The sequence below is a fragment of the Leptonychotes weddellii genome, chromosome 1 (genome assembly GCF_054177405.1).
Source record: "Leptonychotes weddellii isolate Sample4059 chromosome 1, ASM5417740v2, whole genome shotgun sequence".
Classification (NCBI taxonomy): Eukaryota; Metazoa; Chordata; class Mammalia; order Carnivora; family Phocidae; genus Leptonychotes; species Leptonychotes weddellii.
Window position 1 is genome coordinate 17,581,395 of NC_138369.1, and position 20,947 is coordinate 17,602,341.

General features: G+C 63.4%; 1 protein-coding gene across 1 annotated transcript in view; it reads left to right on the forward strand.

The window, feature by feature from the left end:
- STAB1 (stabilin 1) overlaps positions 1 to 20,947 on the forward strand; it is a 24,212-nt gene continuing 3,265 nt past the window's right edge. The window contains exons 1-46 of the mRNA XM_081805704.1: positions 1 to 178; positions 4,327 to 4,463; positions 4,816 to 4,931; positions 5,169 to 5,254; positions 5,328 to 5,397; positions 5,756 to 5,851; positions 6,163 to 6,273; positions 6,520 to 6,716; positions 6,937 to 7,067; positions 7,230 to 7,357; positions 7,655 to 7,743; positions 7,942 to 8,079; positions 8,223 to 8,363; positions 8,544 to 8,606; positions 8,899 to 9,012; positions 9,097 to 9,150; positions 9,389 to 9,469; positions 9,871 to 10,029; positions 10,406 to 10,468; positions 10,706 to 10,801; positions 11,006 to 11,092; positions 11,907 to 12,018; positions 12,482 to 12,668; positions 12,778 to 12,871; positions 12,982 to 13,140; positions 14,412 to 14,507; positions 15,104 to 15,199; positions 15,339 to 15,386; positions 15,565 to 15,695; positions 15,853 to 15,964; positions 16,363 to 16,440; positions 16,525 to 16,623; positions 16,758 to 16,856; positions 17,013 to 17,144; positions 17,296 to 17,424; positions 17,607 to 17,663; positions 17,943 to 18,026; positions 18,542 to 18,737; positions 18,840 to 18,935; positions 19,032 to 19,077; positions 19,169 to 19,245; positions 19,467 to 19,592; positions 19,776 to 19,849; positions 19,996 to 20,070; positions 20,321 to 20,443; positions 20,750 to 20,938. Of these exons, the coding sequence (XP_081661830.1) occupies positions 98 to 178; positions 4,327 to 4,463; positions 4,816 to 4,931; positions 5,169 to 5,254; positions 5,328 to 5,397; positions 5,756 to 5,851; positions 6,163 to 6,273; positions 6,520 to 6,716; positions 6,937 to 7,067; positions 7,230 to 7,357; positions 7,655 to 7,743; positions 7,942 to 8,079; positions 8,223 to 8,363; positions 8,544 to 8,606; positions 8,899 to 9,012; positions 9,097 to 9,150; positions 9,389 to 9,469; positions 9,871 to 10,029; positions 10,406 to 10,468; positions 10,706 to 10,801; positions 11,006 to 11,092; positions 11,907 to 12,018; positions 12,482 to 12,668; positions 12,778 to 12,871; positions 12,982 to 13,140; positions 14,412 to 14,507; positions 15,104 to 15,199; positions 15,339 to 15,386; positions 15,565 to 15,695; positions 15,853 to 15,964; positions 16,363 to 16,440; positions 16,525 to 16,623; positions 16,758 to 16,856; positions 17,013 to 17,144; positions 17,296 to 17,424; positions 17,607 to 17,663; positions 17,943 to 18,026; positions 18,542 to 18,737; positions 18,840 to 18,935; positions 19,032 to 19,077; positions 19,169 to 19,245; positions 19,467 to 19,592; positions 19,776 to 19,849; positions 19,996 to 20,070; positions 20,321 to 20,443; positions 20,750 to 20,938 (4,953 nt within the window). The 5' untranslated portion in view covers positions 1 to 97. The remainder of the gene's footprint in view (positions 179 to 4,326; positions 4,464 to 4,815; positions 4,932 to 5,168; positions 5,255 to 5,327; positions 5,398 to 5,755; positions 5,852 to 6,162; positions 6,274 to 6,519; positions 6,717 to 6,936; positions 7,068 to 7,229; positions 7,358 to 7,654; positions 7,744 to 7,941; positions 8,080 to 8,222; positions 8,364 to 8,543; positions 8,607 to 8,898; positions 9,013 to 9,096; positions 9,151 to 9,388; positions 9,470 to 9,870; positions 10,030 to 10,405; positions 10,469 to 10,705; positions 10,802 to 11,005; positions 11,093 to 11,906; positions 12,019 to 12,481; positions 12,669 to 12,777; positions 12,872 to 12,981; positions 13,141 to 14,411; positions 14,508 to 15,103; positions 15,200 to 15,338; positions 15,387 to 15,564; positions 15,696 to 15,852; positions 15,965 to 16,362; positions 16,441 to 16,524; positions 16,624 to 16,757; positions 16,857 to 17,012; positions 17,145 to 17,295; positions 17,425 to 17,606; positions 17,664 to 17,942; positions 18,027 to 18,541; positions 18,738 to 18,839; positions 18,936 to 19,031; positions 19,078 to 19,168; positions 19,246 to 19,466; positions 19,593 to 19,775; positions 19,850 to 19,995; positions 20,071 to 20,320; positions 20,444 to 20,749; positions 20,939 to 20,947) is intronic.

Consider the following 20,947-nt stretch of genomic DNA (forward strand, 5'->3'; position numbering starts at 1 on the left):
CCGGCCGACCCGCCACTTGCCCTGTGCCTGCCTCCTAGAGCTCATTCCCCACACTGGTTGCCCTGACTGTCCTGGACGGTGTGCGCCGTCACCAGCCATGGCAGGGCCCCGGGGCCGCCTCCTGCTCTGCCTCCTGGCCTTCTGCCTAGCAGGCTCCAGCTTCACCAGGGGGCAGAAGGTGAGTGTGAGCCAGTTGCAGGGGGACGCGGTGTTCGGGTCCTGCTGGCCAGTGGTGGGAGCAGGGAGGGGGGGTACACAGATAGGGCCCAGGTCTGGGGACACACAGGGCCGCCGTGACTCGTCTGCCCTCCAAGCGGGCCCAGAGGGCTGGGCCGCTGGGTCTGCCTGCGCAGGCTGCTCTGTGTGTGGGTCCACCTCCCGGGCTGGCGGCCGTGTGTTGCCTTGCCCTCCTCTGACCGTGCTCGGCCCACCAGCCCCAATGTGGTGTGGGCAGCCATCCCAGGGCTCCCCAGCCTGAGGCTGAGGGGGACAGAGCCGGGCCCAAGCTCCTGCCCTCCCTGCCCGGACTGAGGCTTGGGCTCTCTGTGAGCCTGGCCTGGGGGTTGGAGCCAGGAGTGCCCCTGAACCCTGGAGGGGCTAGCCAGCCAACAGGCTCACGTGGAACACACATGTGTGTGCCTGTGTCCGGCCCCGGGGGGGGGAAGGAGGTCTGCTCACCCCCAGTCTCTCTGGGTAAACAGGAGCCAACAGTAACACCCTCAACCCCGAGAGCTTACCAAGTGCATAGCCTGGGCACAGCCGGGCATTACCCCTGCGCGCCCCCCTGGGCGGTGGGTCCTGTTCTCTGCCTGAGGAAGCCAGAGCCCAAGGATGATGGAGACAGATCAGTCCGACTCTGGAGCCTTGCTCCTGACTGACCACTGCCTGTGATCCGCAGAAATGGGCCCAGGGTGTGGTTGTCAGGGCCGCGCGTGCCAGCCACCTCCTGGCTGCCCATCTGCGGGTCTACACAGGCCCCGGAGCTTCTGGAAGAGCCTCCCACCCTGAGGATGGAGAGAGAGTTGCCTGGCCGGGGGCCAGCCTGCAGATGAGGGTCCCTCCCCTGTGAGGCCAAGTCCATCTGATTCTTGGGGCAGCTGCAACTCTCCCCCTATCACTAGCAGGCAGGCTGAGGTACGGAGAAGAGGGACGTGCTCGGGACCCCACTGCCAGGCCAGGCCAGCTCCGGGTTGGGGATGGGAGGCCAGAAGCTGCAAGGGTGACCATGGTGGGAGAAGGGCCCAGGGTTCTAGGCTGTGCTAAGCCGGGCAAGTGGGCTCCTGTTCCCTCCCTGCCCCAGTTTGCCCGCACGGTATTGGAATACGAGGGGATTTCAAAGGCCTGCCGCCTCACGCTGGGAATTTTTCCTCCTCGGAGACCTGTGCTCTGCCTGCCTCTCAGCTGTATTCTCGGGCTGAGGCCCCGCCAGCCTGGGCGGGGCAGACAGTCCCGGGGGTGCCTGTGGCCAGGGGCGCGGCAGCGCAGGCCTTCTCACATGTCCTCAGTCACCCCGCCCTCCTGGCACCCCTGTAGCGTGAGGCCCACTCCAAATATCAGCAAACTGAAGCTCCAAGGGGTAGGGGTGACCTCTGGGTCACACAGCCAGTGAGGGGCAGAAGCAGAACGTAAATAGAGATAGGTTCAGGCAGTAGAAGCAAGGAAGGCTTCCTGGAGGAGGGGGTCCTAGCCCCCGTCCGTTCAAAAGTCTTTTACTCAGTGCCGCCTCTGTGCTGGTGCTGGCGGCGCCTGTGGTCTCAAGCTGGGGCGTGGAGGGAGAAGGGCGCTGATCCAGGGCAGGGGAAGCAGTTGGAGGGGGTGCTGTCCCTGAGGGAATTTGGGTTCTGAGACCCAGACCCCAGCTTGGGGGGAATTTCTCCCACCTTCTTTCAACAGGCTTAATACCTCATGTCTCCTGAACTTCCCCAGCAGCGTGACTGTCTCTGTGGGAAGCAGACGTTGCAAAATCAGCTCTGGATTGGGGGGGGCGGGGGGGGGCAGCACCCGCCTGGCTCAGGCAGTCCCGAGGTGCCCCGGGAAGAAGGGGATCTGATTCAGCATTGGGCTGTGATCCAGAGGGACCAGTGGCGAGACAATGCTCTGGGGAGGCTGGTGCTCCTTCCAGGCAGAGGGGCCCGGTGTGCTTCCCCATGAGAAGTAGGGTTTGGCTGGCTTATCCACCCTTCACCATTTCCCACACATCTTCCAATGCGACAGCCTAGGAGTGAGTGTGTCCCCGGTGGGGACAGGAGGCTCCTGATTCCTCCTCTGCTCACCTCTGCCCTCCAAACCCCACCACCCTCTCTCCCTCCCTCCCTCCCTCCCTCTCTCCCTCCTGAGCCCTTAGCCAGGCCTGACCATTCCTCTGAAAGCCGGTCGGTCTCCGGGCTGGTGGTGGCCTCCCTGGCAGCTGGGCGCTCCTGGCCAGGTGGCCCTCAAGGGTGCCTTTGCCCTGAGCCAGCAGCTGCCCAGCCCTGGAGTTACCCAACTTCCTAGACATTCTCTGGCTCAGCAGAGACGGATCCCCGAGGTGGGGAACGAGACCACAGCACTCAGCCCCACGGCTCAGCCTGAGACCACTCTCGGCAACTTCCTTCTTTGCCAACCGCAGAGGCATGAGCGGAAAGGGCCAAATCACAGTGGCAGAGAGGGGCCCCGGGGCCTCATGTTCCCCGGAAGAACGTGCCAGGCCGCCGTTTCTCCTTTTCTCTTGCTTTGAGCGGCCTCATGTCTGTAATGTGTTCTAGGAGAAATGCTCTGGCTCACTCCCTTCAAACCACAGCGTGTTCGGCCTTTTTTAGATGAGAACATCTTCTTGAGTCCCTCCCCAGGCCCCCGGAACCTCTTCTCCATCCACACGCACCCTCCTATGGTCCCTTCTCCCACGTACAACAAAGACTGAAGCTTCCCTCCTCCAGGGCACAGGGCTGCCATCCGCGAAGGTCGCCCCAGGAATGGAGGACTTGCAGGCGCCGTGGCAGGCCAGGGGATGGGACTGCAGGCCTGGGCTTTCTTGGCGCTCGGCACCCTCAGGGGACGGTCCCTTCCCTACCACCATCCCTGCTGCTCTGCAGCAGCCAGAGACCCATTTATTTTATTTATTTATTATTTTTAAAAGATTTTATTTATTTGACAGAGAGAGACACAGTGAGAGAGGGAACACAAGCAGGGGGAGTGGGAGAGGGAGAAGCAGACTCCCCGCTGAGCAGGGAGCCCGACGTGGGGCTCGATCCCAGGACCCTGGGACCATGATCTGAGTCAAAGGCAGACGCTCAACGACTGAGCTTCCCAGGCGCCCCCAGGACCCATTTAAAACAAACCAGTCCTGGGGCTGCCCTGAGGCTCCCTCCCCTCTCTGGCCCGGCCACTGGCCCCTCTCCTCGGCGGCTCTCTGCTTTTTCACACATGGTCGTCTTCTCCTTCCACTTCCTGGCTTTTGCCTCTCCTGTCCCCTCTACCAGGGGCACTACTCTGGCCAGCTCTTGGGCATCTTTCAGCTCCAATTCAATTGTCACCTCCCCTGGGAAGCCACCTGGGTTTTCTCAGCCTCCTCGTTGCCAGCATTGCCACACCAATGATGGGCCGTGGCCCCCTGGGTCCGGGCTGGTGTGAGGGGCCGGGGGCCAGGCCTGGGGTCGGGGCGTAGGAAGGCATGCAGACCCTCTCGCGCACGCCTGCTTTCATGGGCCTGCCTCTTGGGTCTGGGGCTGGCTGCTGGGTCTCCCCCGCCCCCCGGGGCAGCTGAGGGCCCTCGAGCTTGCTGACAGGGTCATTTGGCAGCACGGTGGGGACACGCTCGGGGCGAAGCGCTGACCGGAGGGCCAGCCCCGAGGTGAGCTCTGTGTGTGCCTGGGAATGGAGTTGCTGTGCTCCCCCAAGTAGCGTCCGCTGTGGTATTGTTTGTTTTTCAGTGAGCAGTGATAAGGGACACTAGGGCGAGAGTCCAGTTCTGGTCCCTGACATACTCAGGCCCTGGGTGGTTTGGGGTCTGGGGTCCAGTTTCTCCAACTGAATGGGCTAAGGTAGAACAAAATGGCTGGGTTCTCTTCACGTCGGGAGGCATAGACTCTGAGGCTCCTGGGTGCGTGTTTGTGGCCCTGGGCAGAAGTCCATGGCTGTGGACATAGGAACACACTGTGGCAGTGACAACCTGTGACAGGCAGGTTTCCCTGTGTCCCGGGGCCTTCCCTGGGCTCACTGCTGAACAGGCGGGGAAGCGAGGCCTGCAGAGAGGTGCTGGGCCTTGGCTCAGTCAGAGCAGAGTCAGGACTGGGCGCAGGGGCCAGGCCCCTCCCTCCAAACACCCTCCCCCCACCCCCCGTGGCCCAGGTGCGGTCCAGACGCTGCGATGTGAAGACCAAGTTTGTCACTCGCATCCCCTGCACCATGTGTCCCGCTATCAAGAGACGGATGTGTCCCCCAGGCTGGCTTCGGGAGTTACCAGAGAAGATATCCCAGGACTGCCGGTGCGGGTCCCTGCCTCCGTCTGTCCTTGCCCGCTTCCAGGAGCATCCGTGGGGTAGGGGTGGGGGCGGGGGGCGAGGGAGAGCCTGGCAGGCGTGGGCAGTGAGGGCAGTCACTTGCCCGCATGTCCTTTGGCCCCTCTGGTGGGGCAGAGATAGGGAGGAAAGAACAAGGGGGAGTCAGGGCAGGAGGTGTTTCTTGAGCACCTACCATGTGCCAGGCCCTGTGCTCAGCCCCGGGCCAGGCAGAGAGAGGAGAAGTAGAGCTAGAGTGCTAGAACCTGGTGTGGGGAGGCGGGGCTGGGGGCTGCCGACTGGGAGGCCCTCCTGTCACCCTGCCCACCTTTGTCCCCAGCTACGAGGTGCAGCTGGGGGACTCTTTGATGTCCATGAGTGGCTGCAGCCTGGAGTGCTGGAAGGATGTGGTAGAGAAGGCCTGCTGCCCCGGCTACTGGGGGTCCCAGTGCTATGGTACGGGGTGGGGGCCCCAGCCTTGCTCCTCGTATCCCGGCCCCGGGCTCCCTCTCTGCAGCATCTGCCTGCACGTCCTTCAGCTGTTGCAGTAAATGGATCCTTAGTGAGAGCCAACATAGCTTGGCTGCCTGGCTCTGGCTGCCCCAGGGAGGGGCCGGGCTGCCCAGAGCTGCTGGGGTCTGGGGTGAAGCATGAGTTCTTCGGGGCACAGCTGAGTTCTGGGGGGGTCCACAGAGTGCCCTGGGGGTGCTGAGACCCCGTGTAATGGCCATGGGAGCTGCCTGGATGGCATCAACGGGAATGGGACCTGCGTGTGTCAGGTAAGGGCCCAGCAGGGCTGGGGGGTGGGGGGCAGTACAGAGGCCACACTGACTGGGTGCAAATCTCTGCCAGGAAAACTTCGGTGGCTCCGCCTGCCAGGAGTGCCAAGACCCCAACCGGTTCGGGCCCAACTGCCAGTCAGGTGAGTGCTGTCAGGGCAAGGGAGCAGGGCCGCTGCCCATGTGGGGGCCCAAGGAGACCTGTCCGTATAGCCAGCCCCCAGCAGCCTCCCTCCCAGCCCCTCAGCCTCACAGTCCCCCTCCTGGGACATGAGCTTTGCTTCCTCCTACCTCCAGCCCCGTGCTGTTCTCGGAGGCCTTCTCCAGTAAGTGCCCTCCGAGCCCCCGGGCTAGGCCAGGTCCCTCCCTCGGGGCTCCAATCACCACTATGGTCCCGCATCACAGCTCCACACTCCCGAGATTGTGCCTATGGGAGCTGAGTTCTAGAAATGCAGAAATGCAGACTCAGTATCCCTGTGCGTCCCTGTGTGTCCCTCCCAGTGTGCAGCTGTGTGCACGGCGTGTGTAGCCATGGGCCACTGGGGGATGGAAGCTGCCTGTGCTTTGCTGGATACACCGGACCCCGCTGTGACCAAGGTAGGTGGGGCTGCTGGGGCAGCCGGGGGTGGCAGGTCCTCAGTGGCCAGAGCAAAAGAGGCCACTGGGTGAGGGATGGGGCCTGAGCCTCAGCGGGACCTCTGCCCACAGCCTTATTTTTTTCTAAGTAGGAGAGGCACACAGCTGGTCAGGGGGAGGGAATGTCATCTGAGACCTCCACTGCCCAAAGGCCCAGAGAGGGCAAGGCTCTGGCCAAAGTTACACAGCACATTGGGCAGAGCATCTTTGCACCTGTGTTCCTTCCAACCTGGAGTTTTGGGCCACCACAACACTCCCCTCTCTTCATTCAGAGCTGCCAGTCTGCCGGGCCCTGAACTGTCCCCAGAACTCCCAGTGCTCTGCGGAGGCCCCTGCCTGCAGCTGCCTGCCTGGCCACACCCAGCAGGGCAGAGAATGCCGAGGTAAGTCTGTGACCTAGAGGCTGGAGGCCCAAGCTCAGGGTGAGCAGGGGCTGGGAGGACATCCTTTTAAACCTGCAAGTACAGTCTGGCCATTTACGGCAAGTACAACCTGTCCCTGAGGAGGGGCCTGTCCCCAAGGTCTAGATCGACCTGCTCACCTCCTCTTTGGGCCATCGCTATGGAGGTGGTGGGGCTCCTGGGTGCCCAGCTCACTTGGGCGCTCTCTCTCCCTCTCTGCCCTGGCAGCCCCTAACCCCTGCCAGTCATCACCCTGCTCCCCACTGGCCCAGTGCTCGGTGAGCCCCACAGGGCAGGCACAGTGCCGCTGCCCCAAGGACTACCATGGTGATGGGACGGTGTGTCTGCCCCAGGATCCATGCACCATCAACTACGGTGGCTGCCCCAGCAACTCCACCTCGTGTCAGTACCAGAGACCGGGCAAGGTGAGCCGGGGCCCTGGGCCAGGCCTGTGCCGTGCGGCCCCCACCCACGCTGGCGATTCGGCCCGGGCAAATCATGGGCCTCCTGCGAGATGGCCCATTTGTAACTTGGGAGGAGGATGGCAGCCCTGAGCGGGTTGTGTGGCGGCTGAGCATAGCTCTGTGGGTGCTGGTGGTTCTCATGGATGTGACTCCACCCTCCTTCCCCTGCCTGGTGGCCCAGGCCTCCTGCTTGTGTAAGCCAGGCTTGTTCAGCGTCAACCACAATGCCTCTGCGGGCTGCTTCGCCTACTGCTTCCCTCACTCCTGTGACCGGTCGGCCACCTGCCAGGTGGCCCCCGATGGGAAGATCAGGTGGGCACTGGGGGCAGAGCGGACAGGGTGGTCTGGGCAGGGGCAAGGGTGCCCATGTGTGCACCCTCAGGTCAAGGGCCCAGGGGGGGACAGGTGGGTGAGGGCCAGGAGGTAGGGACTGGCCGCACCCCCTGCCCTGACCAGTTCTACCCATGGCCCTAGCTGCGTGTGCAAGGAGGGCGAGGTAGGGGACGGGCGAGCCTGCTACGGACACCTACTGCACGAGATACAGAAGGCTGGCCAGCTGGGTGTGGTGTTCCTGTGGCTGAGAGTCTCCCTGGCCATGCTGGGTGTGTGACCCCCCCACCTGCCCATGACCTTGTCCCTCACACCCCGCGGTCCCGGCAGGGAGCGAGGGGCAGACCCTGCACAGATGCCCTGTCTCTGCCCACGAGCTGTGGAAGCAGAGCGGGCTGCGGTGGGGTGCGTGACTGGCGGTGGGGGCTAGCTCCCCCCACGCCCGATCCTGATGCCTCCCATCTACCCTAGACCTAGGCCCAGTGCCCTCCACCCAACTCTCCAAAACCTAGGACTGATGCCTGAGGGTTTCCCGGATCCATTCTGATCCACCCTCTCATGACTCCCAGACCAGGGCTGCCGCCAGATCCTCACCACGTCGGGCCCATTCACGGTGCTGGTACCTTCGCTCTCGTCCGTCTCCTCCAGGACCATGAACGTGAGCCCCGCCCCCTCGAGGAGCTGGCTGCCAGCCCTCGCCTCCTCCCCGGAGCCTGCCCCAGGCTTTCGGGGCCCAGACTCTGGGGAACCGAGGCCCGGGAGGCCTCTTGCCCGCTCTGTTGCTGGGGCAGGGGTGTCATGGCGGCCAGTGGCCACCCTGGGCCCGCTCAGCGCCCTGGTCCCCTTGTGCCCACAGGCGTCCCTCGCCCGGCAGCTCTGCAAACAGCACATCATTGCAGGGCAGCACATGCTGGAGGAGCCAGGGACCCAGCAGACACGCAGGTGGTGGACGTTGGCGGGGCAGGAGATCACCGTCACTTTCAACCGTTTCACGGTAAGGAGGGCCACCCCAGCCCGGGGACCAGGGAGCCCCAGGTGGGGGACGCCGCCCGGGCAGAGATGTGGAGGTGGAACGGAGCCTCGGCACACGAGGCTGGCACGTGGCGCAGATGAGCCAGAGGCCTCACGTCTCAGCAGAAATACACCTACAAGTACAAAGAGCACCCCCAGCAGACGTTTGCCATCCACAAGACCAACTACCCGGCGGCCAACGGCGTCTTCCACTTGGTCACCACCCTGCAGTGGCAGCCCCCACCAGAGCTCCCCGAGGACCCCAAGGTAAGCCAGTGCCCTCCCCCCTCTCCCCACCTGGTGCCACTGGGTGACCTCTGAGCCCCACAGAGCTCAGAGAGCGGGCTGGGCGGTTCTGGGCGGGGCTGGAACAGAGCTCCTTCCCCGCTGGGGCTGGAGCAGCCTCCCCCTTTCCTCTGGGGCTCTCATGCTCATCCCTTGCCACAGAGAACCATCGGCCAGATCCTTGCCTCTACTGAGGCCTTCAGCCGCTTCGAAACCATCCTGGAGGTGAGTTTGTTGGGAAAGGCCTTAGCCCATCTGATCTTTTGGGCCAGGACCCCTCATTACTAACTCACCGTGATCTGGGGCTCTGGAGTAGCACGGGCCCTTGCCCATACCCCCATCCTAGAACCTGCCCGTCACCATCCTGGGGTTCTGTGGTAGCATGGACCCATTGCCGCTGTCTCCTACTTCCTCCTCACGGGAGTTCCCTGCAGGCTGAGGGTGGCAGGGCCCCAGCAGGGCTCAGAGGTGGAGGCTGGCCACAGAGCCTCCCTGAGTCTCCTTCCCATTGCCACAGAACTGTGGGCTGCCCTCCATCCTGGATGGGCCTGGGCCCTTCACAGTCTTTGCCCCAAGCAACGAGGCTGTGGACAAGTTGCGGGATGGCCGCCTGATCTACCTCTTCACAGCGGTAAGCTCGGCGGGGAGAAGGAATGGGGGAGATGGGGCACCTGGGCCTCCACTGGCCCCTGCCACGCCCTCTCTCTCCTGCCAGGGTCTGTCCAAACTGCAGGAGCTGGTGAAGTACCACATCTACAGCCACGGCCAGGTGAGAGGCTCTGCTCTGGCAGGGAGACCAGCCTGTACCCTCGGCTGGGCTTCTGGAAGTTTGCCTGTAGGTCCTGGTCTCCCAGGGCCCCTTCTCCTCTCCCCATCGATTTGGACACTTAGGGTGCAAAAGAGAGTCTAGGGACCAACGTGGTAGCTGTGAGTCACCTGGGCGGGGCCGTGTGGGGCCCTACGGTATGGCTCGTGCCCGGCCTAAGGGCACCCTCTCCTCCACCCAGCTGACCATTGAGAAGCTCATCTCCAAGGGCCGGGTCCTCACCATGGCAAACCAGGTCCTGGTTGTGAATATCTCCGAGGAGGTGAGCTCCACAAACCAAATCTGGAATGAATGGACCAATGGAGGGGATGGTGATGACTGGCCAGTGGTGTGGCCTCTTTCAGACCTGCCTTTGTGCTCCGAGCCCCATGGAGGGCAGGCCCTGCAGGGGGGCCACGTGGGAGGCAGGCACAGATCATATCCCTCTCCTGGGGCCCAACAGACAGGGAGGGCTCCAAAGATGTGGAGGGTGGTTACAAGGGCAGGGGGCTGGCGCTCCATGGGGCTCAGGGCCCGGAGGCTGGAGGGGTTTTGCCAGAGCGGGCAGCGTTGCCAGGGAAAGGGAAGAGGAGATGGCCTGCAGGCTGGGCTGTAGGGGTAAGGGCGGCAGCGGGCCCGGGGGGCTGCCAGGCTGGGCCGCTTGTACACTGGGCTCTGCCACAGGGGCGCATTCTGCTGGGACCAGAGGGGCTCCCTCTACGGAGAGTGGATGTGCTGGCCTCCAATGGCGTGATCCATATGCTGGAGGGCGTCCTGCTGCCCCCGACCATCCTGCCCATCCTGCCTAAGCACTGCAGCGAGGAACAGCACCAGATCGTGGCGGTGAGCAGACACCACGTGCTGGGGGCCCCGGGCCTGCTTGTTCTCCTCCAGCGGGCGGGGAGGCTGACAGTGGGGCTGGGGCCTGGGCACAGACCCCACACCCCCACCCCCAGGCCTCAGCGGTCGTGCTGATCGTTCCTTCGAGATCACTCCCACATCTTCTGGCCCTCCGGCCCTGCCCTCTGCTACGATGCCCACACTCCCACACTCAGCCCTTCCCCATGGCAGGGCCTTTGCCCTTGCTCTTCCTTCTGCCCTGGCCCTCCTGTCGTTGACTCTCTCATACCTCAGGCCTTGGCTCCATGCCACTTTCCTAGGGTCCGCTGAATAAATAAACCATGACTAACTCTGCCCCGCCTCCCCCTGCCCTGCCCAGGGCTCCTGTGTGGACTGCCAAGCCCCGAACACGAGCACGTGCCCCCCCAACAGTGTGAAGCTGGTGAGTGTCCCTCGGCCTGGCCCTCAGGGCTGCCCAGTGAGACTTCTGCCCTGGATCAAGGCGGGGAGGAGGGGCTACGGGGCTCAGCTGGACCCGGAGGCTCAGCCCCCCTCGGCCCCACTAAGGGTAGGGGTGCTGGATCCAGAGCGCTGCGAGGTCTCTGGACCCGTGCTGCCTGGCAAAGGGGGCCAGCTCAGGACCCACACCTGCTGACCAGCTTTGCACCGCCCACCCCAGGACATCTTCCCCAAGGAGTGTGTCTACACCCATGACCCTACTGGGCTCAACGTCCTGAAGAAGGGCTGCGCTCAGTACTGCAACCAGACCGTCCTGGTGAGCCCGGGCAAGGGTGCTCCCTGCGCCGTAGGCTGGAGCCTCCCCTCTGGGGCGGAGCAGGCTGCCTCCCTGGGAGAGCTGGGTTGCACCCCCGAGGGGCTGTACCCCGCTGTACAGGTGGGGCCTGGGGGCAACAGCGGCCTGGGCGGTGGGCGTGCTGGGGCCCCAGACTCACCCTCCGACACGCTTTGTCTCTCACAGAAACCTGGCTGCTGCAAAGGGTTTTTTGGGCCTGACTGTGCCCAGTGTCCCGGGGGCTTCTCCAACCCTTGCTACGGCAAAGGCAACGTGAGTACGCCAGCCCTGGGGGCAGCTGTGTGAGTCGGCCGGGGCTCCTCGTGTGTCTGAGCTGGCCCACCTCCCTGGCCTCGGGTTTCCCACAGCCGGGCAGAGGAAGTTGGGCCATATTGTTTTTAGTATTTTAATTAGAAATAATCAGAGCAACGCTTTCGGGTCCCCTCCCTCTTTGGGAGCTTTGTACTATCACTCAGTAAACTTTGCTTTACTATCACTGAGTAAACCTTGCTTTCCTGTCCACCACAAAAAAAGAAATAATTAAGTAGTTGGATTTTGGCACCTAAAAGGTGCCAAACCTCATGAAGTTTATTTGTCAGTGGTTTTCCTTTTTTTTAAGATTTTATTTATTTATTTGAGAGAGAGAGCGAGAGAGCGAGAGAGAGCGCACGAATGGGGTGAGGGGCAGATGGAGAAGCAGGCTCCCCGCTGAGCAGGGAGCCTGATGCAGGGCCGATGCGGGGACTCCAGGATCATGACCTGAGCCGAAGGCAGACGCTTAACCGACTGAGCCACCCAGGCGCCCCGTCAGTGGTTTCTTTGGGTGTTCTGTTTTTGCCACTTTGTAACGTCAGAGTTACTTTAGTGCTGGGCCAGGGATCAGCACAGGAGTTGTGGATTTCTAGGTTGAGCCAAGGTCACCCATGAAGCCTCCAGGGCCAGGTGTCTTTTGGGGAGCCAGTGATTTGGAGGTCTCTTCCAGGGGGAGAAGGGGCTCAGAGCCAGCCCATGGACAGTGAATGTGTGCGGGGAGGGGATGAGGCCAGTCCCCACCCCATGACCAGTCCTGCTTCCTTCCCACCCCCAGTGCAGCGATGGGGTCCGGGGCAATGGGGCCTGCCTCTGCTTCCCAAACTACAAGGGCATCGCCTGCCACATCTGCTCCAACCCAAACAAGCATGGAGACCGGTGCCAGGAAGGTGGGTGGTCCTGGCCCATGCTGCCTGCCAGGGAGAAAAGGGTCTGCTTGGAAAGGGGGCTGGGGACTCCCAAGAAGGGGAATAGAGCGCCAGGAGCAAGGGTGAAGGCCAGAGGAAGGGGAGCAGGATTTGAGAACAAAAATAGGTGATGTCTCCTTCCCCCATGCCAGGCAGGACGAGAGCTGTGGTTTAATCTAAAGCATGCAGGATTTGGGTCAGATGCACAGAAGAACTTTCGGATGGTGGTGTTAGGGGCAGGGCAGCTAGAATGGGATGACTGAAAGCAACAAATGCCCCCCTTGCATTTCCCCTGAGTCTGGGGTGGCCCCTGATTTTGTGACCCTGAAGTCATATCTGCGCTGGCTGCCGTCCTCCACATTCCCAGCGCCCCCTCAGCTGCATCCTGGCTCCCAGCCAGCCCTGCCCCCGCCTCACCTTTCCCGTCCCCATGTCCTCCCTGCAGACTGCGGCTGTGTCCACGGTCTCTGTGACAACCGTCCAGGCAGCGGGGGTGTGTGCCAGCAGGGCACGTGTGCCCTGGGCTTCAGCGGCCGCTTCTGTAACGAGTCCGCGGGAAACTGTGGGCCCGCTGAGCGGGCCCAGCACTGCCACCCACAGGCCCGCTGCATCAGCCAGGGGGGCGTCACCAGGTGAGCATCGCATTTCCTCTCTGCCTCGTCCGTGACCGTGCATGTCGGCTTGTCCAGCCTCCAGCCTCGTCCAGAGGCTCACGGGAGGCCCTTCGTTCCCCTGCCCCAGGTGTGTCTGTCTCGATGGCTTTGAGGGCGACGGCCTCTCCTGTGTGCCCGGAAACCCCTGCTCCCACCCAGACCGTGGTGGCTGCTCAGAAAATGTCAGTCTCATTGGCCCTTCCTGAAGTCCTGACCCGGGGGTGGGAGGGGGACTCCCTTTTCCTCAGCCCCCCCGCCCTGCAGCCCTGGGTCACAACCGTGGCTCTCACAGGCCGAGTGTGTCCCTGGGGCCCGGGGTACCCACCACTGCACATGCCACAAAGGCTGGAGCGGGGACGGCCGTGTCTGTGTGGCCATCGACGAGTGCGAGCTGGATGCGAGAGGCGGTTGTCATGCCGACGCCCTCTGCAGCTATGTGGGACCTGGGCAGGTGAGGCTCGGCGGGCCTCAAGCCGGGGTGTGTGTGTGTGTGTGGGGGGGTGGGTATTTGTTCCGGGGGACTCTCACCCCACTCTGGCTCCAGGGGCATCCACTCCGAGAACTCTAGCTCGGGACCTCAAACCCCAGGCACAAGTGAGAATCCAGGTCTGAAAGGTAGTGCCGACCGTTCTAGAAGGAGCCGAAGTGTGCAGGAGACAACACAAAGGCCGGGGCGGTTTTAAAGGCAGGCACGTGCCAGCGCCAGCCCCAGGCCGCTTGTTCCACACCTTGTTCCACCAAGGCCGTGGCTCCTGTCCCTCGGGGATGAGGACTCTCATAACCGGGTCCGCGAGTCCTCTGCTCTACCTGGCCTTGGGGCCACTGTCTTCTGACAACTAGGTCCTTCCTTCACTCGTCAGGTTCCCATTGGGTACCAGGCGTGCTGGTCCCTGCTCTAGACTTAGGAATGCCGTGCTGAGCAAAGCAGGAGACTCCTGCCCCAGGGGAGTAACATCCCGAACCCTCTAGACTCCTGGAAATCCAGCTGTGGAGTTTGCAGCCTCAGACTCCAGCCACAGGGTCTCAGCATCTGGAGCTTTCCATGTGAGGCAGGTCAGGCCCATGACCCCGAGCACCGGGCAGCACGCACGTGTCTACTGTGCCGACGGGGAGGCCAGGCCTGGCTGGCTCAGGGTCAGCGAGTGCAGGGACCTGCCCCACGATGGCTGGACCACCCGCCTGCACCCCCAGCTCCATGAGGAGGTACACAGTTCTAAAGTGCTGAACTGAGGACCAGAATAAGCAGGTTGAGATGCCCCCAAGTTGCAGACGAGGGCAGCTGAGATCTGGGAGTATCGCCGGTCACTCAGCTGCAGTGGGAACAAGCCGCGGACTCGGGCATTTAGCGGGAAGGATCAGAGCGGGGTGGCAGGGTCAGAGGTAAGTGTGTGCCACCATCCCTGGGGCCGGCCTCGAAGACATCTGCCCACTCACCACACACTGCTCGCCTCTCTCAGGCCTGAGAGCAGAGGGGTACCAACTCCCCACGGATGCTTCCCTGCCAATGCCATCCCTTCTCTGGACTCTTCCTGAGAGCCAGGCTCCCCTCAGGGCCTCGGGCTTCTGGTCTGGAACAGGGATCTCTATGGAGGGGTGTGGGAGAAGCTCCTCGGGTCTGAACAAGCTTCCCCAGGGGACAAGGCCCACGGAGAGCGGGGGAGCAGAGGAGGAGAGGGTGGGCGCCCCTGGTGAGCTGAGGCCCTCTGCTCCCAACCTCTCCAGAGCCGGTGCACCTGCAAGCTGGGGTTCGCCGGGGATGGCTATGAGTGCAGTCCTATTGACCCCTGCCGGGCAGGCAACGGTGGCTGCCATGACCTGGTGAGGGGCCGTGGGGGCCCAGGGCCCGGGGGAGGCTCTCTGGGTGGGCCTCAGCTCTGGTCCACTCTCTGGGTGTCCCTGTCTATGGCCAGGATTGGAATCTCTCTAAGCCCCAAATCCAGCCCGTGTCACCCCTTCACCCACAGCATAGGGCTTCCATTCCTTGTTAAGGCCCCAGCCCCTGCCCTGCCTCCAGTCTCCACCCCCTGCCCCACTCCATGCTCCTGTGCCTACCCTGACCTCTCTCTGCCCATGTGTTCTGGAAGGCCTCCCAGCTAGCTCCTCCTGCTCTCAGGGCAGGCCCTCCCTTCCTGGGTGCTCCCTCTGCCCTGGGCTTTGCCAACCCATCTGTCATGATGGGCTGGGGTAACTCACGTCAAATGCTCAGTGATCTTGGAGAGCAGGGCCACGCAAACCAAGGGAGCAACATGAATGCAGACTGGCTGGCTGGATAGACAGATGGTGGGGCCGGTTGGCAGGACAGACAAACGGCAGGAGGATAGGTGATAAGGGTGAGATGTAGGCTGGGTGCTGTCCAGCTTGCCATCTGGGTACTGAACGGAGGACCCTGTCTCTTTGTCCCACCCCCACCCCAGGCCACCTGCCGGGCTGTGGGGGGAGGTCAGCGGGTCTGCACATGCCCCTCTGGCTACGGGGGTGATGGCTTCAGCTGCTACGGAGACATCTTCCGGGTAAGTGGGTCCCTATGCTTGGGTCGGGGGAGTCCTCTAGTGCACCTCAGGTGAGAAAGGACAGTACTCAGGGTCCTGGTGAGGAAGGGGCTTGGATTTGTCCCTAGACTGATGACCTCAGCTCTTTCCCTCCCCTTAGGAGCTGGAGGCAAATGCCCACTTCTCCGTCTTCTACCAGTGGATCAAGGTAGGACAGGGCAGAATACTGGGGTTGAGGCTCAAATCCAGGAGGCCTCCCTGGATGTAGAAGTGACACATAATATCTCCAAGAGCTGGAGGTAGGGGCAGGCCTCGAGGCTGGGAGCAAGCAATCTCAGGTGGCTACCTTCATCACTCCTCCTGTCCCCCTGTCACCACACGCACAGAGTGCTGGCCTCACTCTTCCCACCGACAGCCGAGTCACTGCCCTGGTGCCCTCTGAGTCTGCCATCCGTAGGCTGAGCCCCGAGGACCAGGCCTTCTGGCTACAGCCAAGGGCGCTGCGGCAACTGGTCAGGTGGGCAGCCAGGGCGGGGACCCGGGGTGGGGAAGAGATTTCCGTGCGAGACCCCGCCCCTCCGGAGGTTCTCATCCCAGCTGTGTCCACCTCTTGGGGTGGAGCCCAGTCCCAGGGGTCTCTGTTGGTTATACTAACCTGGCTCCACGCCCCACAGGGCCCATTTTCTCCAGGGTGCCTTGTCCGAGGAGGAGCTGACCCGGCTGGGTGGGCAGGATGTGGCCACCCTGAGCCCTACCACACGCTGGGAGATTCACAACATCAGTGGGGTACGTGGTGAACGCTGGATAGCAGAGGGGGCCGTGCAGAGCATGGGAGGGAACTCGAGTGGCCACCATCTTCCCAGGCCAGGGCCCCCCGGGGCTGAGCTTGAAGTCACCGGGACCTGCCCAGGGCCAGCAGGGGGCTACTCAGTGTCTTTGGGCCGTCAGGGACCGCCCTGCCTGGGGTCGTCTGTGTCTCTCTGTCTGCACGTGCACGCCTGTCGCTCTTGTGCATGGGCCCTGGGTGGGTCTGGAGGCCATGGTAGGTTCTGCAGGTGTCCGGGCCAGGCTGGGGGCCGCCAGGAGATGCCTGTGTGCCCAGCAGAATCTCTGTTGATGTGGTACTGACTCTTAAGTGTCCATCTGTGCCTACCCGTGGCTGAGCTCTGCTTGCTGCTTTCCAGAGGGTCTGGGTTCAGAACGCCAGCGTGGATGTGGCCGATCTCCTCGCCACCAATGGTGTCCTACACGTCCTCAGCCAGGTACGGCCAGAGGGGTGTGTGGGGGGAACTGCCTAGGCCAAGGGGCACTGGCGTGCTGACCAGCCCCGGTGCCCCCCACGGCAGGTCTTACTGCCTCCGAGGGGGGACGTGCTACCCAGGCAGGGCCTGCTGCAGCAGCTGGACCTGGTGCCTGCCTTCCGCCTCTTCCGGGAGCTACTGCAGGTGAGCAACAGAGGAGAGAGGGGGAGTGCCCGCTTGGGGTGCCCTCCCCCGGGCCTGGAGGGAGCTGGCTGGCTCCGGGGTCGGGGCCGAGGGCGATTAGGCCCATCGGTGACCCTGGCGCCTTTTGCCCTTAGCACCACAAGCTGGTGCCCCAGATTGAGGCTGCCACGGCCTACACCATCTTCGTGCCCACAAACCGCTCTCTGGAGGCCCGGGGCAACAGCAGCAGGCTGGTGAGGCCACGGGGATGGGGCCACTGCAGGGGGAGGATGAAAACCGGAGTGAGCCTCCCATCCCATGGCAAAGGGACAAGGCGGGTGGAATGTCCTGTCCTGGGCACTTGGCAGTCCCTGGAGCCCCTGAGCTTCTCTGTCGGGCTTTCCGGCCAGGACGCAGACACCGTGCGGCACCACGTGATCCTGGGGGAGGCACTCTCCGTGGAGGCCCTGCAGAGAGGGGGACACCGCAACTCGCTCCTGGGCCCCGCCCACTGGCTCGTCTTCTACAACCATAGCGGCCAGGTCTGCAGGGGTGGGGGGCAGGGAGCCTGCAACCTCTGCTCCAGAGACCACCCATCCTGGGAGACCCCCCCTGCTCCCCCACCAGCCCATAGCCCCAAGGCGAGGGTGGTAGTGTTGGGGGATGGACTCAGCCTCCCACCGCACTCCTCAGCCCGAGGTGAACCATGTGCTCCTGGAAGGCCCTGTGCTGGAGGCCCCTGGCCGCTCGCTGTTTGGCCTGTCGGGGGTCCTGACCGTGGGCTCAAGCCGCTGTCTGCACAGCCACGCCGAGTCTCTTCGGGTGAGAGCCTGAGGCCCAGGGGTGTGGGGGGGGTGTGGGGAGAAGAGCTGGGGGGGTTCGGAGCTGGGAGATGCTGGCTCGCCTGGCTGGCAGGGAGGGGCACTGGGACAGGGTGGGAGAGGAAGGAAGGTGGGTTTGGGGGCCCCATCCCAGGACCACCTGACTCCCCCCCACCTCCCCAGGAGAAATGTGTAAACTGCTCCCGAAGGTTCCGCTGCACTCAGGGCTTCCAGCTGGAGGTGAGGACAGGGGCTCAGCAGCGCTCTCTGCTCTGAAGGTGTCCAACTCCCAGGGCCCAGCTGGCTGCCCCCCCCCCCCCACCTTGGAGCATGGAACAGCCAGGGCTGCTCCACCTCTCCTAGAGGCCAGGGCTGCCTGCGCCCAGGTCGGCCTGTCTCCACCCGTCCCTGATCTGCTGTCCTGCTCATCCAATGATCCCTGTCTGCCTGGCTTCCTGTTCACTGCCCTGGCCCTACCCAAGCCGCAGGCTAAGCCCTCCTGCCTGTCCCCGTTTCCAGATCACCCCCAAGAAGAGCTGTGTCTACCGATCTGGCTCCTCCTTCTCCCGGGGCTGTTCTTACACATGTGCCAAGAGGATCCAGGTTTGCCTCGCAACACCCCCACCCCCGAGTCTGACCAGAAAGGGGGAGGTGGGAGGGCAGGCACAGGGGAGGAACCCGGGCTAGATGTCAAGGGCAGAGGCAGGACTGGGACTAGGGTGAGGCCAGTGGAGCCAGGGCCCAGACGGAGAGGTCTGAAGTCAGCGGGGCCAGTGTCTGTCCTGTGGCCATGCCCCAGGGAGTGGGGATGGGAAGAGGGCAAAGGGGCTCAGCCTGGACCCCATCAAGCAGGCCCCAGGGGCCGCTGTGGGCCCAGCGCAGTCGGTCCCTCACTGTGGGATCCGGCACAGCCATCCCCGGCCCGAGGCTCCGTTTCCTCACCCCTGCCACGGGGAGGGGAGGGTCGTAGAAGGTAGCCTCCATTTCCCTGGTCCCTGCTCCCGTCATTGGCTGGCTTCAAGGCCTGGCCCCGCCCCCCCCCCCCCCCCCCCCCCGGCTCATTTCCCTCCTCCCCACCTCTGGCCTGGGCCCGGCCCCTCCCTGCCCCCTCCCCACAGGTGCCCGACTGCTGCCCCGGCTTCTTTGGCACACTGTGCGAGCCGTGCCCGGGGGGTCAGGGCGGTGTGTGCTCGGGCCACGGGCAGTGCCAGGACAGGCTCCTGGGCAGTGGGGAGTGCCGCTGCCACGAGGGCTTCCACGGAACCGCCTGTGAGATGTGTGAGCTGGGCCGCTATGGGCCCAACTGTGCTGGAGGTGAGCGCCGGGGAGGGCAGAGGACAGCAAGCGCGGAGACAGCCCGGCCGGGGCAGGGGGGAGGCACTGGGCAACTCCTGTCCTCCCTTGTCCTGCTCCCAGTCTGTGACTGTGCCCATGGGCTGTGCCAGGAGGGGCTTCAAGGGAACGGAAGCTGTGTCTGTAATGTGGGCTGGCAGGGCCCCCGCTGTGATCAGAGTGAGTAGCCTCAAGGGGGAGAGGAGGGTGACTCCTGGGGAGGTACTTCCCCGGTCCAAACGACCAGAACCATCTTCCTACCCCCTCCCCTCCCAGAGGTCAGTGGCCCTCAATGCCCAAAGAAGTGCGACCCCAATGCCAAGTGAGTGAACTCAGCCTGGGGTGGGTGGGCAAGCGGGTAGGGGCCCTGGGGTCAGGCCCGGCCCAGGCTGAGCTAATGCCATCCCTCCCAGCTGCCTACAGGACTCGGCGGCGGCCCCGGCCTGTGTCTGTGCCGCAGGATACTCGGGCAACGGCAGCTACTGTTCAGGTTGGGTCACGTGGAATGCTCCGGGCGCCCACCCTGAGATTTTCCGTGGAATTTCACCCTGACGCTTTCCCTGCAGAGCCCTCACCAGTCCTTCTGGGGCCAGTTTCCATCCGGTTTCCATCTTGGGTCTCACCCTTCCCTCTGACCTCTTCCTTTCTCCCCTGGCCCCACGCTGTCCCTGTGTCTGCTCCTTGCAACTCTCTGGGATCATCTGCCCCTAGAGGTGGACCCCTGTGCGCAGGACCATGGGGGCTGCTCCCCCCACGCCAACTGCACCAAGGTGGCGCCTGGGCAGCGGACGTGCACCTGCCAGGATGGCTACACAGGAGATGGGGAGCTGTGCCAGGGTGAGCCTGGGACCCCCACCCTGGGCGTACGTGGGGCCAGGGCTCTGGCTTCAGTGTTATAAGACTAGGTGAGGCTGAGGGGCCCACGGGGGGCACTGAGAGCCTGGCAGTGAGCACCTGAAGGCACAGATGAATGGAAGGGCTGCCTAGGGCTGCCTCTCATCCTAGCGTCTCCCCCCACAGAAGTCAACGGCTGTCTCATCCGCCACGGGGGCTGTCACATGCATGCTGACTGTATCCCCACAGGCCCCCAGCAGGTCAGCACAACAGAGGCGGACACGGAGGCTGTACCGTTCCCTCAGAGGGTGGGCCCCCCTCAGACCGGGGAGGAGGTGCTCCTTCTGTCCAGGGTGCTGGCCTGCTCTTGGGTCCCAGCAGCCGCACTGATCAGGATTTGGGACAGGTCTCCTGCAGCTGCCGTGAGGGTTACAGCGGGGATGGCATCCGGACCTGCGTCCTCCTGGACCCTTGCTCCCAGGTCAGGCCCCAGCCCCACCTCATTTCACAGGGGAAGGGGACCGAGGCGGGAACCAGCCCTCCTTGCCCCTGTCAGGGTCCTAAAGGCCTCTGAAGGGTGAGCCACCCTCCCACAGGCTCGAATCTGACTGCTCAGTAGCCAACAGGGCTTTGGGGTTTGGACAGGGTTCTTCATGGCCCCTTACCCAGGGCTGGGTGGGGCAGAAGAGTCTGGGAGCCACTGATGCCTCTCTCTCCTGTCCCTACATCAGAATAATGGAGGCTGCAGCCCCTATGCCGTGTGCAAAAGCATGGGGGATGGCCAGAGGACATGCACCTGTGACGCAGCCCACACAGTGGGCGATGGCTTCACCTGCCGCGCCCGAGTCGGCCTGGTAATGATGCCCAAGCTGGACCCCTGACCCAGCCTTGGCTATGACCTCCATGGGCCTGACCCATGATATTGGTCAAGACCCCAGATTTGTTCCTGATCCTGGCCTTGACCATGACCCTGACCCCCTGACTCCACCTGGGCCTGACCCAGCTATGATCCATGAAATGAATCCTGACCCCAGCTCAGACCCCCGGCTTTCCTTCCCTCATCTCTGCCTTGGCCAGACCTTGGGCCGCAGGTGCTGGGACAGGCACCAGGCCCTGAATGGGGGCCACCCAAAATCTGAGCTGATCCTCGCCCCCCCCAGGAGCTCCTTCGGGACAGGCATGCCTCATTCTTCAGCCTCCACCTCCTGGTAAGTGACCAACTGGCTTCCAATTCTTCGGTCCAGAGAGCCTGGGCCTCTCTGATCTGCAGGTCCCACCAGTCTCTGGGCCTCCATGTTCTCATTTGGTCAAGGGGTTGGTTGTTCTGGACTCTCAGAGCCCAAGTCTTTTTTTTTTTT